We start from the raw sequence: 20,766 nt of genomic DNA, 5'->3' as shown, positions 1-20,766 counted from the left end.
ATAATCATATTATTATAATAGCTAATACAAGCACTTACTATGTGCCAGTTACTATCCTAAGCAATTCTATATATATGAATTCACTTATTGCTGAAAATAATCCCATGATGCAGGTACTACTACTGCCCCACTTAATAGATGAAGAAACTGAGCGCAGAGAGATTAAGTAGCTGGTCTAAGGTCACAAAGCTAGTAAGATAGAAAAGCCAGAATTTGAACTCAGGTAACTTGACTATGAAGTCTGTGTCCTTAACCATTAAGTAAAAAAGATAAATTATTTTGGAAAGTAAAAAAAAAAATTAATTAAAGCTCTCTCTAGAGGAGCAAAAGAGCCCCCTTCATTTTCCCTGGAACCAGACAAGGAAAGGGATTCAGCATGCAGGGGTTGTTGAGTAAATCACTCCATTCAAATACCTCATGGCTGTAGAACTAAAATAGATGTGAAGGAAGTAAAGATTTTAATTTTAGTTGCTATTTTCCTTTATTGGTACTATGGAATTTCTTATCTTTTGTTCTTTTAAATGTTGGTAGCCCAATAATGTCAAAATAAAGAAGACAAGATGCAATTTCCCATCAGAATCAATCCCAATCAGAATCTATGAATTCTTTTAGGGCCTGAGGACACAGCTCTCAGTCTCCTATCTCAGATACTTCTCTTGATCAAGAAGGGGATTTTTGGAGGGAAGTCAGCTATTGTACGTGTATAATCAGGGACTCTGGCAACTCTGCAGATGCATAAATGTAATCTTCCCTGAAAGGTCAATAGAGTTTAAAGATCTTGTCTGAGGCGTAAGCTACTATAACAAAGTTACTTTCCTAATTTGAGAACCATTTTTTTTTTTTTTTTTGTTTTTTTTTGTTTTTTTTTTATATGAAGTTTATTGACAAATTGGTTTCCATACAACACCCAGTGCTCATCCCAAAAGGTGCCCTCCTCAATACCCATCACCCACCCGCCCCTCCCTCCCACCCCCCATCAACCCTCAGTTTGTTCTCAGTTTTTAACAGTCTCTTATGCTTTGGCTCTCTCCCCCTCTAACGTCCTTTTTTTTTTTTTTTTTTTTTTTTCCTTCCCCTCCCCCATGGGTTCCTGTTAAGTTTCTCAGGATCCACATAAGAGTGAAACCATATGGTATCTGTCTTTCTCTGTATGGCTTATTTCACTTAGCATCACACTCTCCAGTTCCATCCACGTTGCTACAAAAGGCCATATTTCATTTTTCTCATTGCCACGTAGTATTCCATTGTGTATATAAACCACAATTTCTTTATCCATTCATCAGTTGATGGACATTTAGGCTCTTTCCATAATTTGGCTATTGTTGAGAGTGCTGCTATGAACATTGGGGTACAAGTGCCCCTATGCATCAGTACTCCTGTATCCCTTGGATAAATTCCTAGCAGTGCTATTGCTGGGTCATAGGGTAGGTCTATTTTTAATTTTCTGAGGAACCTCCACACTGCTTTCCAGAGCGGCTGCACCAATTTGCATTCCCACCAACAGTGCAAGAGGGTTCCCGTTTCTCCACATCCTCTCCAGCATCTATAGTCTCCTGATTTGTTCATTTTGGCCACTCTGACTGGCGTGAGGTGATACCTGATTCTTAATTAAGGTATTAAAATACATAGTATCACCTGTCTATCCTAATTGGCTTTATGTCAGCCAAGTATCCAATCTGATGTTTTCTATCACTTATCCATGCTGTCTTTCCCAGACCAGAAAACTACTTTCCTGGTCTTCTTTCTTAAAGGAAGATATTTTAAACAAATAATTATATCATCTTTTGTTTTACTAACTATGTGCCATTTTTATTTCCAGGATTTCTAATTTTTTTAAAAACCACCTATTCTTAGTAAGAGTTCTTATTTTTGTTTTATTAGTTATTATTTTTATGAATGTCATCCTAACTTTTGTGTATTTGACAATCTACACATACTTAAAAATCATTTTTTACATTTCTTGGTGACTTCGGTTTCTCCTGGGTAAATTTTCCTATTTGTTTGAGTTTTTGGTTGTGGTTATAACATTAGTTTTACTTTAAAATTTTCATTTGTATGCTCATTTGTGAAAGTGAATGTTTTCTCTTTACCGATGTTCACCCCTACCTGCCTGATAGTTTTGTAGTTACCTCCCCTGACTCCCAAGTTTCTGGAGTGGGAGTATAAGGCATGTATTTTGACTAGGTGGTTATCTTGACTAGATGATCATCGCTGTCATCTTAATTAAAGGATGCTCTTTTTAACCATTACACTTCCTCACTTTCTACAACATAAAAGAGTATTTTCTAAACTTATCTAATTATAAGTTTCATCTAGGATGTTTAATAAAAACAAATTAGAGGGCCTACCACAAACTTATTGAATCAGAATTTTCAGAGAAACAGCCTGGAAATGTGTAAGTGCCTAATAAAACTGTCAGATAAGTCTTACAATGGAATGAGTTGGAAAAATACTGTTATAGTACAGTATGTGGTTATATAAATCAAAAAATTATTAAATCTAGACAGAAAGAAATTCTAGCCTGTTTTTCAAAACTAGTATCCTCTATTAGCCTGAAGAAATATGAAAATGGAAGCAATCAAATACTGAAGAAAAATTTGGAAAACTGCTTTATCTTCTAGCTTCCTTCTAATTAGAGTACCTAGGTGTAACTTAATTTTCAGAAGCTTTAATAAGTTCAAGAATATATGACACATTGTATTCAAAGAGTGTTTAAAAACTAACACCCAAAGTTAGGCAATTTGCTGATTATCCTCCTAAGTCCTCTCATAAATAATAGTAAGATATGTACACAAAACAGTTTACTTATTATTAAATTAGATTCTTTAGTTACCTTACTCATATAAAAATTTGTAACAAAAATGGATTGGGTGCTTGATAAATACTAACAGACATTCTCTGCTGTCATGAATCTTAACAGCATATAAAAGAAAATGCATCTTTTTTTAAATAATAGAACTACAAAGAGATTTTATATTTATTATATCTTTATGTTATTTTCAGATTATAGCAGTGTTATAACAGTATTGAAAATAGGATATAGGAACACTCTGTGGATAGAAGCTATTGTAATTTTATGGTGATAAAAGATGATATACATGGTTATCAAATTACTCTAAATCTAAGAAATCTACTTTTTACAGTAACATTTTACAACTTAAAAGATTTGAATTGAAAAATATATCAATTTGGTAGGATCATGTATTTTAATAGTAGAGCCTTCTTGAGTTTGACAATTATTTACCATTCCATTTTAAGATATTGGTAAAATACTATTATACCAGTAATAATGAACTTTAAATAATGAAGTTTGTAATTCATTATTATCAGTCAGGCTAACAGTATATTCCCTATATCTACTGATAAACTAGGACAATGCCAAAAAAGAAAATTTCATATATTTCATATAAACATTCATGACACAATAGAATATTCTCACCTATAGAGTCGGGCAACTGTTGCAACATATTGGATGACAGTAAGAGGTCTTCAAGGGCTTCACATCCAGAAATTTCCATGTCAACCGTTTCTATTCTGTTTTTTGACATATCCAGGTATACCAACATCTTTAACTTCCCTATAGACTTGATAAGATTGCATAAACTCAGGATTAGTTGAGAAACTTTCACAAGACATTTGAAAGTTGTAAAAACCACAATACTGTAAAACTAATTTTAAAAGCAACTACAACAATAATATGTGTTGGTAAGAACGTTGAGAAATTATAATCCTTGTACATTGCTAGCAGGAATTTAAAACTGTGCAGCCACTTTGAAAAACAGTTTGGCCATACCTCAAAATGTTATACATAGAGTTTCCATATCACCCAGCAGTCCCTAGGTGTATACTCCAGGATGCAATATATGTCCACACAAAAACACAAACTTTAAAGCAGTATTATTCACAAGAGCCAAAAAATGGAAACAACCTAAATGCCTATCAGTTGATGAATGGATAAACAGCATGTGTTATATCCATATGTTGTACTATTATTTTGCAATACATGCAAATATATATTACAAAATGGATGAACCTTGAAAATATATGCAGTGAAAAATGTCAGTAATAAAAAAAAAACAGCTGTTGCATGATTCTATTTGTATGAAATGTCCAGAATAGGCAAATCTATAGAGATGGAGAGTAGATTAGGGTTTCTAGAGGTTGGGGGTAAGGGGACATGGGAATGACTGCTAATGGCTTCAGGGATTTTTTTGAGATAGTGCAAATGTTCTAAAATTAGATTGTGGTGATGGCTACTCAATCTGTGAGTATTCTAAAAGCTACGGAATTGTATATTATAAATGGGTGAATTTTATGGTATGTGAATTATATCTCAGTACAACAGTTAAAACAAAACACAACAATCTCAAAGTTGCCACTGAATTAAATAAATTAATTAATAATAAAAAAATAAATAACAATTGTCACCCAAACAGCATATGTTGACATATTGATTCTTACACTTTCAAATGTATAAGAAAGGGTTTAAATCCTACCAGATTCAATATTCTGTTATTCAACAGTTCTTTTTGAGAGTCTACTATGTAACAGGGCTTGTGTTATACATGGAGACCAATCATGAATAAGTCAACTAAGTATGAGGAGAGACGTGTCATGATACAGACAAAATCTGTACCCTTATGGAGCTCACAGTAGTGGAGGAAACTGTCAAACAAATAATTACAATACCCTATAATATATGCAATTAAAAAAACATGTAGAGAATGTCATAGAAGCACAGGGCTGCAAACTGCCTGGAAGACACAGCTTGGCAAGAAAAGGAGAACATGCACCTAAAAGAGAAAATGTATACTGTTCATAGTAAAATGTGAAAAATCATGGCATGTTTGAGGAAGAGTGGGACATTTGATTTATAAGATTATAAGAAGACATGTGTTAAAAGGCCTTACATATTATATGAGGAGATGTAAATTCTACCCTTTAAGGAAGGAAAGCTATTCAAGAGGTTTTTGTTTGTTGGTTTTGTTTTGTTGAAAGAGAGAGCATGCATGTGTGCCCCAGCGTGCCTGTGAACACAGTGGGAGTAGGGGAGGAGCACAGATAGAGGGGAGAGAAAGAATCCCAAGCAGAATCTGTTCTGTCAGCACAGAGCCCGATGAGTGGCTCAACACCAGGAACCACGAGATCATGACCTGAGCCGAAATCAAAAGTTGGACCCTTAACCGAGTGAGGCATCCAGGTGTCTGTATTCAAGGTTTTTAAGACAAAGAATGACATGATCAGATTTGTGCTTTAAAAATCCAGCTTCAGGGAACTACAAAGGAGAGATTCTTTGATGAGAGTTGCAAAGACCCATCACAAGGATTTGGAAACAGTTTTTATTTTTTAAGTTTATTTATTTATTTTGAGACAGAGAGAGATAGTGTGCAAGCAGGGGAGGGCAGAGAGGGAGAGAGAATCCCAAGCAGAGTATTCACTGACAGCCTGATGCCAGGCTTGAACTCACAAACCATGAGATCATAACCTGAGCCAAAGTCGGACACGTAACTAACTGAGCCACTCAAGTGCCCCTAGAAACAATTTAGCTGAGGAGATAAGGGCCTGAATTAAGGCAGCGGAAGTGAGGAAGAAGAAGGGATGGGCTCAAAAAAAAAATCAGAAGTGGAATTAAACTAGTAACTAGTTGCTGAGGACAGGGAAGGAACAAAGTCATACTGTGAACAGGAGTAACAGGGACCGCTTAGCTGGGACATGGAGCACAGGAGTCAGGACAAGATAAAAGTCCTCATTTTCAGTTTCTTTCAGGGCATATTTTGCAAATAAATACCCTACACATAACTGTGTTCAGTGGATCATCTGTCTGTTTAATCCACCCGTATCCATTTTAATATATTGTCTCTACTTATTTGACAGAATATAAATAAAAAAATAAATAAACTTATTACACACGCAAGTACACACTTGGCACTGTGCCAAGTACTTTGGCTATATTATTTGATTTAATACTTCATATCTTTGCTTCTCAAAATGTGTTTTGCAGACCAGCAGCATTGGTACCACCTGGAAGCCTGTCAGGAACATACAGTCTTAGATCTTAGACGCACTCTGGACCTACTGACTCAGAATCTGCACTTCAACGCACAATGAAATTTCGTAATTAATGTCACACAATGGGAAGCAGAGACAAGGAGAAGTTTATGAGAGAGTGTTCTTAGGATCAATACCAGTGGGAAGACAGAGAGGAGAAAGGAGGCACAGCTAGGCAGATGAAGCAGCTGAGCTGGAATGAAATCTTGAGGAACTTCTTGGGTGGCCCTTTAAGAGTCACTGAGTTGGATTGCCTGGCAGTAGTAGGGTGAGTCTAAGTAAGGATGAGGAGCCAGGCCTTTATCACTGGTCATTGGGTACAGGTCTCCCAGACTAGAGATGTGACCCTGGGTAAGGAGGTTCTTTTCAGCTGGAGCAAATCCTGAAGAAGGTGGAAAGCTGCAAACAGTATTCCCAGAAGCTTCAGGAATAGAGACTAAGTTCTTCATTCCAGGAGGATGATTCATGACAGCAATTATTACAAATAACATTCCAAGGTTACCCCATTAATGAGGGGTGGAGCTAAAATTCAAATCACTTTTCTCAGATTACAGACCACAAAGCCTATTGATTATATCAGCAGTCACTGACCTCTAACTCCCTAATTAACCCAGCATATATCTCTAGGTCTGTGACCTCATGCCCCATGGAGGCACAGAATGTGTGAAGTCTTGGAATAGATGAATAGTTGCTAGGCTAGGAACTGAGTACTTTGGGTGAGTGAAGCCAGAGGGCTGAATTCTCCCTACACCTGGAAATATGTCACTTGGAAAAATACTGTCACTTTACTTATAGATTCCCACCCTAAGGAGCTATTATGATACCATAACCATTCTTCTCTTCTGGTGAGCAAGGAAGGAATGATGTGTGTGTGTGGGGGGGGCTCTTTTTTGTTCTTTCATCATGAGGAAATTTCTTTACTCTTTGAAGCCCCCTTCATTGTTATTTCCAGCACAACTCAATATTTTGGTGTGAAGTTTCTAAACATCATTTTTAGAAGCAAAACAACGCTTTGGTGTTTATTTTTGAGTCTTTCTAAACCCTCACTTTCAAACACCTTATAAAAGCAATAGTAGCCTGCAGTGATAAAGACCTTTGAAGTCTAATGTCTCAGAATCCTTGGGGATATTGAATGTTGCTCCAACATCTCTCGATACAGAGGGCTCTATAAGTGAGCAGTAGATAGTAAATGAAAAAAGTAAAAGCCATCACAAAAGAAGATACTGGAGTTTGTTTAAAAATAAAGAGTGATTCAATGCATTGTTTAGTCACATTTTGGTTGATTGATCTTAGAGTGACAGTGAACAAGATAGCTATGTAGAAGACTAACTTCTGATCATTATCTTCTTTCTTCTCTGATTTATGAAAAATGGAGTAGTAAAATGATAGCTCAGGCTTCCAAAAGTATTTTAAAAGTATGTTACTTTAATGTACAATGATACATGAACTAATAATAAGATGATCTTGCTTTTTTCCCTGGGTCTTATAACACTAAATATTTAGGATTAATCATTCTGTGAAACTGATAGACTGGCTAGTTTAAGGCTACATTCAACATTAGTCTCTCAAAGACACGTGTTTCTAGGTCCTTGCATAACAACTATTTGCCAGCACAGACATTCAGAAAGCCATGCCTCTTTATGGCAGGGAGGTGGGGGTATTCCCACAAGGAATAAAATAAAATATAAAAACTCAAGTGTACTAAAGTGATAAATCTACGTAAAGCAGTATGTAAGAAAAATCTATTCTCACAACACTTATCTGTTCACAGACGGTTTCAACACTACTTTTCTATTTAGATAAAAAGCTTACTAAACAATATGAGGTCTGAATTGATTGTTAAGGTTGGATTTTGGAAATGTAATGACTATGAAAAATAAGATGAACCTAATTCTCATCTGTGCCCTTTGTTGATTCTCTAGCAGCAGGATTTTGGAGCTTGAGAATGAACAACAGCCCCTGGTGTTGGTTTGAATTACACTTCCACTATTTACTGGCTGTGTGACCTTGGGCCAGTTTCTTATTCTTTCTGTTTCAGTTTATCATCTGTAACATGGGGATAGTAGGAAACCCTACTTCATAGGCTTATTATGAGGACTCAAGGAGTATCTATTTGTAAAACATCTAGCATTTATCATGAGTTAGGCATTATCTAGGTGTTTTTGAATTAGTAAATATATTGAAGAAGCGGGTATAGACTTTTCTATTAGACATACATTCCGATTTCTCAATCTCTGCACAGGGAATTGGTGAGTGTCTTACCTGTGTTGCCCCAGGATTTGTACATACTTTGGCTATGGCACAAATTGGGCTCTACTACATGTAGTGGAATCTAGATCTGTCTCTCCTGTTATGTGTGAGCTCCTCAAACAAATGTATTCAAGGTCATTGACTATATTATCTTTGTAGCTCTAACATTAGCATGGTTTCTGGTTCATAGAGGTGTATTTGTAAACGGTTTTTGAATAAATCAATATATAAAAGATGTGCATGCTTTTTTGTTTTGTTTCTGTGATGATAGTATAAATGTATTCTTTTGATAAGAGAAGAAAGTATTTTTTTCCTTAATCTTTGGCCAGATTTTCTCTTTTATGTGGTCTCATGCTTGTTCAAAAGAGAAACACTTCTTGTTCTTGTTGCTTTTGCAATTATTTTAAGGAATTTTTAATGTCAAGTCAAAAGAAGAATAAAATTAGCTTTGGGAACACACATCAAAATCTCAGTGGCTGAAGAGTTATTATAAATCCAGCTGCCCTGGCTACTCAGCCCAATTGTGGTTGCCGTGTGTGTGTGTGTGTGTGTGTGTGTACATGCTTATTTGACTGCATGTGTTATGAGTGGCAAGAGGCAATGTTTTCATTGGAAGCCACTATTTCACTGAGTGGGAAAGGCTAAATACTCAAACTCAATGAGTTAACTGGTAAACCTACTACTTAGGAGATATTACTGGATTGTCTGCGTGTTAGTAGAAAAAAAATGGACTCTAGTTGAACTTTCTATTTTTAACACCTGATAATTTGCCATTTACCATTTCGAAAATTCAAATGGGTTCTAATGGAAATCACCCAAACTGAGAGAAAGATTTTTATTTTGTGGAAAAGCTCTAACATAAGCAGAAACTATTATCTAGTTACCTATACGAATAAGTTTGATTTTGCAAAAATAAGACTTGGTATTATATGTAGCATTTTCTTTTTCAGTATATAACAATATAACTTTCTCAGTTTTAAAAATCGGTATGTGGAGAGATGAAAAATATAATCCTAAGAGAACAAGAGAATCTTTCATACATTTCGTATACCTATACTATTTACAAAAGGTATGCGAAATACAAAAAATAAACAAACAAACAAACTAGTGAAAAAACACTTGGTAACCAAACAAATGTTTTATTGTGAAAGGTAAACACTGATATTTATATATTAAGATTATTAATCATTACCATTAATATATAGCACAGATGCTAGACAATGTGGCATAATAAAAACTTACATACCCCAGGTAGCACTTGTAATGCATTATTATCCATCCATAACTCCCTTAAATTTTGTATTTGATCCAGAACTTCAGGCTAGAAGAGAGGTAGGGAGAAAGACAACACAATTAGTCTTTTCTTAGCACAACAGAAGTGTAATTTCTTGAATCTGGAAACTTTATTTGAGAATCTAATGTTAATCCTTTAAGAAGTTCTAAGTTTAACAGACTTTCATCAAAACTGAGAGTCCCTCGTATAGCTAACTTAGAACTCATCTGGAAACAATCAGAACAACATTAATAAAAATTAAAATCTATACCTCTCTCTTAACACCTTACAATGATCCTTTGTAGCATTTATTACACTCTAATTACTCAATGTGTCTGTTCTTCACTAAAATATAAGCTTTTGAAGAGCAGAGCAATGTTTGTTTTTTTCATCTTTATTGTCTTTTTAATTTTAATTTTAATTTTTTTAATTTTATATTTTATTTTTTAAAATTTACATCCAAATTAGCATACAGTGCAACAATGATTTCGGGAGTAGATTCCTTAGTGCCCCTTACCCATTTAGCCCATCCCCCCTCCCACAACCCCTCCAGTAACCCTCAGTTTGTTCTCGTATTTATGAGTCTCTTCTGTTTTGTCCCCCTCCCTGTTTTTATATTATTTTTGTTTCCCTTCCCATATGTTCATCTGTTTTGTCTCTTAAAGTCCTGATATGAGTGAAGTCATATGATTTTTGTCTTTCTTTGACTGACTAATTTCACTTAGCATAATACCCTCCAGTTCCATCCATGTAGTTGCAAATGGCAAGATTTCATTCTTTGTGATTGCTGAGTAATACTCCATTGTGTGTGTGTATATATATATATATATATAGTGTGGTGTGTGTGTGTATATATGTGTGTGTATATATATATATATATATATATATACCTCATCTTCTTTATCCATTCATCCATTGATGGACATTTGGGCTCTTTCCATACTTTGGCTATTGTCGATAGTGCTGCTATAAACATGGAGGTGCATGTGTCCCTTTGAAACAGCACACCTGTATCCCATGGATAAATGCCTAGTAGTACAATTTCTGGGTCATAGGGTAGTTCTATTTTTAGTTTTTTGAGGAACCTCCATCTGTTTTCCAGAGTGGCTGCACCAGCTTGCATTCCCATGTTTATTTTTTAATCACTATTCCTCACATCCCCATTGCTTGCCATGGTACTTGACACACAATAGGTTTTTATCATGAGTATGTGTTAGAGCCTTACACACAATTGCCCCCTCCCCCACCGTCCCAGGCATTGCATTACTGAGATATGATAATAGTATGAATCAGACCCACTCATTTCTTATCTCTTCATTTACTCAGCAAATTTTGATTGGTTGAACAGTGGGGATGCCTACTATGGTAAGGCACAGGGTACGACCCACAGTTATTCAAACTCAGTTACTGCCTTGAAGTAACGGATGATCTAATTGAACAGACAAATGCATATAAATAGCAGAAACAGAAGGTAGCATATGGGAGAAAAGAATAATGTAGAGAAGTTCAGAGAAAGGAGAGAGAGAATATGATCAAGGTGTAACACATAGTGCATAATGAAATTTCAATTCCCAAATTGAAGCATTCTCTAAATTGTACCTCATGGGCAGCAGACTATATGGAAAGGTTAGAGGTTGCTATTGCTACCATCATCATCTTTTTATTCGTGATGACCTTTTTCTGATTTCTCTCTAGAAATTATCCTATTCAGGCCACTAGCTTCCCTTGAAGTTGATTCCTTCCAGGAGGGAAGTGAGGAAAGCCTAAGCTAATTGGTGCATAGTATTCACCTGGCCACAGGGTTGGCTGGAGGATGGGAACATGATCCATTCAGAGCAGTTGAGAAACAATGTTTCTTTCACTGAGGCTTCAGGGGAAAAGACTTGCTCTACCCTGCTGGATTAGAAACCCGAAGGGGACAGCCCTGGGAGCTTCAGGTGTGAAGAAAAGGGGAAGGCTGTTTCAGTTAAGAGATGGATCCTGATGACATCATATTAGGCCAAAATTAAGCCACACCTGAAATCAGATGTTTTGTCTCTTTCAACTAAAAAAAAAATTATCACTGAAACAAAGTACAACCATAGTTCAGTAAACTTTGAGACCTACTTAGGAAAACTAGTGTATTTTATAGAATAATAGTGTGAAAGAATGGAATTGTATATATGTTAAGATGAGAATATTGGTAATCGTGGGTAAGCAGGAGTTATGTACACACATCTTTGACACATTAGAAGGGCTTCAGAAACTGCTAGGACTAGTTTGGAAAGAGGCTCTGATACCTTTAGCTTGCAATTGCAATTAAACATGGTACTATTCCTTGGAGAAATTCCATTTACAACAAAGATCAAAATCTAAAGTTAGAGAGTGGCATCAGCTGTGGACTCAGAGGCATGTGTGAGTAAGTGTGGGGGACTTTTTTTTTTGTGTGTAGGAAAATATTCCTACTTTTACTAACACCAATAGCAAACAGGCAGTGAACTACTCCAACTGTATGATATGCTGGGCAAGGACGGAAAACAAATCAAGTCGTAGGAAGCACACTCTGATGTGCAGAGACTTTGAAGCAGAGGGCTGGCTAGGAATAGTCAGGCCAGTTGGAAAACATCAGTCATATGGTGCAGATTTTCCTACACCCAGGCACCATGCAGACTTTATGAAAAGAGATAAAAGTTGCATACTGGAAACTTCAATACATCCTTATGTATGTGATAAGATGGAGATTAATTTATAAACTTCGAATGGTGAACATTACTCAAGATAAACTCTATTGTGCTGTGGTAACAAATTAATCCCAAAATCTCAGTGGTTTAACACCACAGGCTTACTTCCCACTCTCACTACATCCAGTGTCATGGGTTGCCACCATCTCAAGACTTCCAGAAGAGCCAAAGCAGAGAAGACAGTATAGAAAACTAGTCATTGCTCTTAAAGATCTCAGACTAGAAGGGACATATATCACTTCTGATTATACCTAATTATCTAGACTATTTCTATGGCCTCAAGTTTAAGAAAGCCTAAGAAATATAAGAGAAATTCATGAATTATTTGGTGAACACTACTGTCCCTGCTACATGGTGACACCATATATATCTAAAAAAAAGAATGGCAAGAATGGATACAAAGTACTTCAATAAGTCAGTTATCCCTTCATTCAGTAAGTACTTATTAAACATCACCTAAGTTCTAGGCATTACACTAGAGTCATAACGCATGGTGTGGTCTCTGTCCTCAAGAAAGTCATGGTCTTATTTCTGCAGCAAATATGCAAAAAGCAAATACATGGCATTATGGGAAAATGAAGAAAGGGGAACCTATATGCCCTTGTAATGAGGAAGCCACATAACTATTCATGGAGCTCAGATGAGAAGGAGTTGGTCAGTAAAGAGGAGAGAAGAGGAAGCACATTTTAGCCAGAAGCAGAGAGATGAGAAATAGCATGATGTATGAATGGCAACAGGCGCTTTGCTTTACTGGGGTGTTAAGTTTGAAATAGAGTGAGTAGTAGAAAATGAGGCTAACAAAAGAGGGTGGGGTCTGTGAAGGTCTCATGTTTTGTTAGGGAGATAGAACTTTATTACATGGGTGAAGGAACATCACTAAAAGATTTTTAATAGGAAGTGATTGTGGCAGATAGGTGTTTTATATATATATATATATATATATATATATCCTGTTGGAAAAAGGAAAAGAAAACAAAAACAGGAAATCTTAATAGGGCTAGTTACGAAAGAGATAATGAGGACTAAAGATAAAGAAGTTGAATTCAAAAAACACTTAGACAATGAAAACAATAGGATTTGGTGACTTAATATAGTGGTGAGAGTGAGGGTCATGCACGTCCCCCAGTTTCACAGCACCTGGTAGTTGCCACCAATGGAGATGCAGAATATTGGGCTGGAAACATAGAGAGAGACTGAATTTAGTGTTTTTTTCTCAAAGGTTTTATTTAAGTTAAAGTTAGTTAACATATAGTGTAGTATTGGTTTCAAGAGTAGAATTTAGTGATTCATCACTTACATACAACACCTAGTGCTTATTATAACAAGTGCCCTCCTTAATGCCCACCACCCATTTAGCCCATCCCCTGACTTATTTTCCCTCCAGTAACCATCAGTTTGTTCTCTATATTTAAGAGTCTCTTATAGTTTGCCTCCTCTCTGTTTTATCTCATTTTATTTTCATTCCATTCCCCTGTGTTCATCTGTTTTGTTTCCAAATTCCACTGAGTGAAATCATATGGTATTTGTCTGTCTCTAACTGACTATTTCACTTAGCATAATACACTCTAGCTCTGTCTACTTCATTGCATATATACATACACATTACATCTTCTTATTCATTCATCAGTTCGTGGACATTTGGGTTTTTTCCATACTTTCGTTGTTGTGATAGGTTATAAACAATGGGGTGCATGTGCCCCCTTTGAATCAGAATTTTTGTATCCTTCGGAGAAATACCTAGTGGTGCAATTGCTCGGTTGTAGGGTAGGTCCAGTTTAACTTTTTGAGGAACTGCCATACTATTTCCAGAGTGGCTGCACCAGTTTGCATTCCTACCAACATTGTAAGGGGTTCCACTCCTTTTCTGTGCAAACTTGCAAACATCTGTTGTTTCCTGAATTGTTAATTTTAGCCATTCTGACAGGTGTGAGGTGGTATCTCATTGTGGTTTTGATTTGTATTTCCCTGATGATGAGTGATGTTGAGCATTTTTATGTGTCTGTTAGCCATTTGGTATGTTTTCTTCGGAGAAATGTCTGCTTATCTTCTGCCCATTTCTTAACTGGATTAATTCTTTTTAGGGTGTTAAATTTGATAAGTTCTTTGTAAATTTGGATTCTAGTCCTTTATCCAACATGTCATTTGCAAATATCTTCTCCCATTCCATAGATTGCCTTTTAGTTTTGTTGATTGTTTCCTTCACTGTGCAGAAGGTTTTTAACTTCATGATGTCTCAATAGTTCATTTTGCTTTTGTTGCCTTCAGAGACATGTCTAGTAAGAAGTTGTTGTGGCTGAGGTCAAAAAGGTTGCTGCCGGTGTTCTCCTTTAGGATTCTGATGGCTTCCTGTTCACATTTAGGTCTTGCATCCATGTTGTCTTTATTTTTGTGCATGGTGTAAGAAAATGGTCCAGGTTCATTCTTCTGAATGTAACTGTCCCGTTTTCCCAACACCATTTGTTGAAGAGACTGTCTTTTTTTTCCATTGGATATTCTTTCCTGCTTTGTTGAAGATTAGTTGACCATACATTTGTGGGTCCATTTTGGGTTCTCTATTCTGTTTCATTGATCTATGGTGTTTGGTGCCAGTACCATACTGTCTTGATGATTACAACTTTGTAATACAGCTTGAAGTCCAGAATTATGATGCCTCCCACTTTGCTTTTCTTTTTCAACATTACTTTGGCTGTTGGGGTCTTTTCTGGTTCCATACAAATTTTAGAATTGTTGGCTCTAGTTCTGTGAAAACTGCTGGTGTTACTTTGATAGGGATTGCACTGAATGTGCAGATTGCTTTGGGTAGTATAGGCATTTTAACAATATTTGCTCTTCCAACCCATGAGCATGGAATGTTTTTCACTTTTGTGTCTTCAATTTTGTTAATAAGTGTCTATAGTTTTCAGAGTACAGATCTTTTACCTCTTTGGTTAGGCTTATTCTAGGATCTTACGGTTTTTGGTGCAATTGTAAATGGGATCGATTTCTTTTCTGTGGCTTCATTTTTGGTGTATAAAAATGCAACAGCTTTCTGTAGATTGATTTTATATCCTAAGACTTTGCTGAATTCATGTATCAGTTTTAGCAAAAAAAGTTTTTGTAGTCTTTTGGGTTTACAACATAGAGAACTATGTCGTCTATGAATAATGAAAGTTTAATTCCTTGCCAGTTGGATGCCTTTAATTTATTTTTGTTGTTTGATTACTGAGGCTAGGACTTCCAGTACTATGCTGAACAACAGGGTCAGAGTGGACATCCTTGTTGCGTTCCTGACCTTAGGGGAAAAGCTGTCTTTTCCCATTGAGGATGATACTAGCTGTGGGCCTTTGTATATGGTCTTTGTGATGTCGAGGTATGCTCCTTCTAGCCCTACTTTCTTGATTTTTTTTTTTTGTATCAAGAAGGATGCGTATTTGTCAAATGCTTTGTCTCCCTATTGAAAGATTCATAAGGTTCTATCCTTTCTTTCATTAATGTGATGTATCATGTGATTGATTTGCAGATATTAACCACCTTGCAGCCCAGAAATAAACCACTTGATCATGGCAAATAATTCTAATGTTCTGTTGGATTTGATTTGCTAGTATTTTGAGAATTTTGCATTGGTGTTCATCAGGGATATTGGTCTGTAATCCTTTTTAGTGGAGTCTTGGTTTTGGAATCAAGGTAATTCTGGCCTCATAGAGTGAGTTTGGAAGTTTTCCTCTCAATCTTATTTCTTGGACAGTTTCAGAATAGGTATCAACTCTTCTTTAAATGTCTGGCATGGGAAGCCATCTGGTCCTGTACTCTTGTCTGTTGGGAGATTTTTGATACTGATTCAATTTCTTTGCTGGTTATGGGTCTGTTCAAATTTTCCATTTTTCCTGTTTAATTTGGTAGTTTACATGTTTCTAGGAATTTATCCATTTTTCCAGAATGCTCAATCTGTTGGCATATAATAATTGCTCATAATAGTCTCTATAATTGTTTATATTTCTTTATATTTCTGTGGTGTTGGTTGTAATCTCCTTTTTCATTCTTGATTTTATTTGGATCCTTTCTCTTTTTTTTTTGATAAGTCTGGCTAAAGATTTATCAATTTTGTTAATTCTTTCAAAGAAGCAACTCCTAAGGGCGCATGGGTGGCGCAGTCGGTTAAGCGTCCGACTTCAGCCAGGTCACGATCTCGCGGTCCGGAGTTCGAGCCCGCGTCAGGCTCTGGGCTGAGGCTCGGAGCTGGAGCCTGTTTCCGATTCTGTGTCTCCCTCTCTCTCTGCCCTCCCCGTTCATGCTCTGTCTCTCTCTGTCCCAAAAATAAATAAACGTTAAAAAAAAAAAAATTAAAAAAAAAAAAAAGAAGCAACTAGTTTTGTTGATTTGTTTGTTTTTTTTAATTTCTATATTTATTCTGCTGATCTTTATTAATTCCTTTATGCATTTTAGGTTTTATTTTCTGTCCTTTTCCAACTCCTAAAAGTGTAAAATTAGGTTGTGTATTTGAGACTTTCTTGCTTCTTAATAAATGCCTATATTGCTAACTTCCTATCTTATGACTGCCTTTACTGCATCCTAAAGGTTTTGGACTGTGGTGTTTCATTTCATTTGCTTCCATGTATTTGAAATTCCTTCTTTATTTCCTTTAAATGTTATATGTGGAGGGAGGGGCAGAAGAGAGGGAGGAGAGAGAGAATCCAAGCAGACTTTGTTGTCAGCACAGAGCCCAAAGGTGGGGCCCAAACCCATGAATCATGAGATCATGACCTGAGCTGAAATCAAGAGTGTATGCTTAACTGACTGAGCCACCCAGGCACCCCTAATTTCTTCTTTAATTTTGGTTAACCTATTCATTCTTTAGTAGGATGTTCTTTAACTCCACGTGTTTGTGGTCTTTCCACATTTTTTTGGGGTTGACTTTGTTTCATAGCATTGTGGTCTGATAATACGGTGGTATGATCTCAAACTTTTTGTACTGTTGAAGGCTGATTTGTGACCCAGTATGTGATCTATTTCTGGAGAATCCATGTGCACTTGAAAAGAATGTGCATTCTACTGCTTTAGGATAAAATGTTCTGAATGTATCTGTTAAGTCCATTCCAGTCCAGAATGTCATTCAAGATACTGTCCTGTTGATTCCTGCTTAGATGATCTGTCCATTGTTGTAAGGGGGGTGTTAAAGTCTCCTGTTACTATTGTATTATTATCAATGAATTTCAAGTTTGTTATTAATTGATTTACACATTTGGCCTCTTTCAGTTGGGGCATAATACTTAATAGTGTTAGATCTACTTTTTTTGAGAGAGAGAGAGAGAGAGAGGAGACAGAGTGAGAGTGTGTAAGAAGGGAAGGGGCCAAGAAGAGGGAGAGAGAAATCTAAGCAGCTTTATGCCCAGTATGGAGCCTGATGCAGGGTTCAATCTCATGACCATGAGACCTGAACCAAAATCAAGAGTGGATACTTAACTGACTGTGCCACCCAGGCACTGCTAAATCTTCTTGTTCAATAGACCCCTTTATTATCATATAGTGCTCTCCTTCATCTCTTACTACAGTCTTTTGTTTAAAATCTAGTTTGTCTGATATAAATATGGTTACTCCAGCTTTCTTTTGATGTCTATTAGCATGTCCTCACTTTCAAACTGGAGGTGTCTTTGGGTCTAAAGCCAATCTCTTAGGGGGTGCCTGGGTGGCTCAGTCAGTTGGGCATCTGACTTCAGCTCATGATCTCATAGTTTGTGGATTCGAGCCCCATGGCGGGCTCTGTGCTGACAGCTCAGAGCCTGGAGCCTGCTTCAGATTCTGTGTCTCCCTCTCTCTCTCGCTGCCTCTCCCCTGCTCCCACTATGTCTATCAAGAAAATAAACATTAAAAAAATAAAAATAAATAAAATGAATCTCTTGTAAGCAGCCTATCAATAGGTCTTGGTTTTTTTTTCATCAATTCTGACACCCTGTCCTTTGATTAGAGTATTTAGTCCATTTGTATTCAGAGTTGTTATTGATAGATCAGAATTGAGTGCCATTATATTGCCAGTAAGGTCACTTATTCCTGTAGATTGTCTCTGTTCCCTTTTAGTCTCTGTTGCTTTGGGTCTCTCTTTCCCTCTCAAAGGATGACCTTTAATATTTTTTGCAGAGCTGGTTTAGTGTTCATGAATTACTTTAGTTTTTGCTTGTCTTGGAAACTCTCTTTCTATTCTTAATGACAGCCTTGCTGGATAAAGTATTCTTCACTGCATATTTTTCCCATTTAGTACATTGAATGTATCATGCCTGCCAAGGTTCTGTGGCCTGCCAAGTTTCTGTGGACAGGTCTGCTGCTAACCCTATGTGTCAACCCTTGTAGATTAAGGACCTTTTGTCCTTAACTTCTTTCATAATTATCTCTTTATCTTTTTATTTCTCAAGTTTCACTATGATGTCTTGATGTTGACCTGTTTGGTTTTTTTAATTTTTTATTTTGAGGGGAGTTCTCTGTGCCTCTTGAACTTGGATGCCTGTTTCCTTCCCCATATTAGGGAGGTTCTCAGCTATATTTTATGGAAGTAAACCTTCTGCCCCTTTTGCTTGCTCTTCTTCTGGGACTCCTATAATATGGATATTATTGCATTTAATGGAATCAGAGAGTTCTCTAAGTTTATATTCATGATCTAATAGTTTTATTTCCCTCTTCTTTTCAGCTTCATTATTTTCCATAATTTTGTCTTCTATATCACTTATTAGCTCCTCTGATTCTTCCATCTTCATTGTGATTAAAACTAGTCAGTTTTGCATCTCAGTTATGGCATTTTTTATTTCAGCCTGCCTAATTTTTAGGTCTTTTATCTCTGCAGCAAGTTTTCTTTGATGTCTTCTATGCTGCTTTCAAGCCCAGCTAGTATTCTTATGATTGCTGTTCTGAATTCTTGTTCAGATGTATTGATTGTATCTCTTTTGAGTAAATCCCTGGCTATGATTTATTATTGATTTTCTTTTGGGGAGAATTCCTCTGACTTTTCATTTTGTCTAGGTTTCTGTCTTTTACATGTTATGAAAGCTTGTTATATTTCCTGCTCTTGAGAGTACCGCTATGTTAAGAAGGTGTCATACACTGTCCAGGGCCTGTTACTTCAGGAAGTGTTTCTGGTGTATGCTGTATGCACTCTGCTGTTGTGTTTTGGCTGCTCTTTCCCACAGGCCAGTCCTCTGCAGAGCTCCTCCTTGCTTGCAGTGTGGAGTGTTTGGACTTTTAACGAGGTGCGCTTTTATTTGTTTGTTACAATATGCCTGATTAAAAATTATAAAGAATAAAATAAAAAAAAGAAAAAAGCCTGATCCTAGAAAGAGAAAAGGAAAAGGAACTAAAACAAAGAATTAAATAAAAAAAACTGTAAGCCTGGTTCTAAAGGAAAATAAAGTTAAAAAAGAAGACTGATCCAAAAAAAGAGAAAAGGCAATGAACAAACAAACAAAAACTATAAGCCTGATTCCAAAGAAGAAGAAAAAGAAGAAAAAGAAAAAGAAAAAAAAAGCCTGGTACTATTTCACCAGAACCGAAGCTTTGGAATACTCTATAATCAGTAGACTTGGTGAATGGCGTGGGTTGGGGAGAGCTGTGCTGGTCCTCTAAGGGAGAGGCTCACAATCAGACTTGCCCTAGCAAAGATGTCTCTGAAGAACACAGGGGGGCAGGGTTTGGTGTACGTGGCTTCAGTCTCTACTGGAGGCACTGTGTTGCTCACTGAAGTCCCACCCTGCTGGTGGATGGTGTCACCCTGCTCTCTTACCCTTGCAGATGGAAGCTCATGACTGTCACTGGTGGGGAAGCCCATCCAAAAAAGCAAACAATCTCTCCCTCTTGTGTCCCAGGCTTCTGTCAGATCCCAGCCCTCACCATCTGCCCTGGCTATTGGCATGCCTAGTGCCACAGTTCTCGTGTGCTTTATCTCTGGTGTGCAGCTGGGATTCAAAACTCCAAATATTAAAGAATGTGGCATGGTGCAGACCTGCTCCTCTCCTCTAGAGGAGAGCTTCACTTTGCTGTATCTGGTGCCATTTTGTCCCAGAAAAGCAGTTGCAGGTGCGTGGAGTTTATGGTGAATCACAATGAAAAGCTTCAAACAGATTATCTGCCCTCTGCACGTGCTTCTGTCCCTTGCTGCTGAATGTCTGCTCAATGGTGCCCACTGGGTCTTTTGTCTTTAGAGAAGCAATATATCCTCTTCCAAATGTACTCCAGGAAGGGTAGTATTCTCTCCTAGTGCGACCTAGTGGATCCCTACACCATGCTGTCTGCTCCCTGGCCTCTGCCCTCCTTTCCAGGAGTACTGCTGCCCACCTGGCTTGACTCTGGTGAATGGCGTGGACTTTGAAAACCTCAGAATTTAGGGGTACCTGAGGGGCTCAGTCATTTGGGTGACCAATTTCGGCTCAGGTCATGATCTCATGGTTAGTGGGTTCAAGCCCTGCACTGCACCCTGTGCTGACAGCTCAGAGCCTGGAGCCTGCTTTGGATTCTGTA

The 20,766-nt window shown here is 37.0% G+C and overlaps 1 protein-coding gene across 1 annotated transcript in view; it reads right to left on the bottom strand.

The window, feature by feature from the left end:
- Nucleotides 1-20,161, bottom strand: part of LOC116738214 (leucine-rich repeat-containing protein 7-like) — a 42,289-nt gene extending 22,128 nt beyond the window's left edge. Inside the window, exons 1-3 of the mRNA XM_032594086.1 lie at nt 19,901-20,161; nt 9,545-9,619; nt 3,440-3,584 (exon numbers count right to left, since the gene is read on the bottom strand). Coding sequence (XP_032449977.1) covers nt 3,440-3,584; nt 9,545-9,619; nt 19,901-20,161 — 481 coding nt within the window. The remainder of the gene's footprint in view (nt 1-3,439; nt 3,585-9,544; nt 9,620-19,900) is intronic.
- Between the last annotated feature and the right edge of the window lie 605 nt (nt 20,162-20,766).

The sequence above is a fragment of the Lynx canadensis genome, chromosome C1, assembly GCF_007474595.2.
Source record: "Lynx canadensis isolate LIC74 chromosome C1, mLynCan4.pri.v2, whole genome shotgun sequence".
Lineage (NCBI taxonomy): Eukaryota > Metazoa > Chordata > Mammalia > Carnivora > Felidae > Lynx > Lynx canadensis.
Note: the sequence above shows the minus strand (reverse complement) of the source record. Positions and strands in the feature narration are given on the sequence as shown.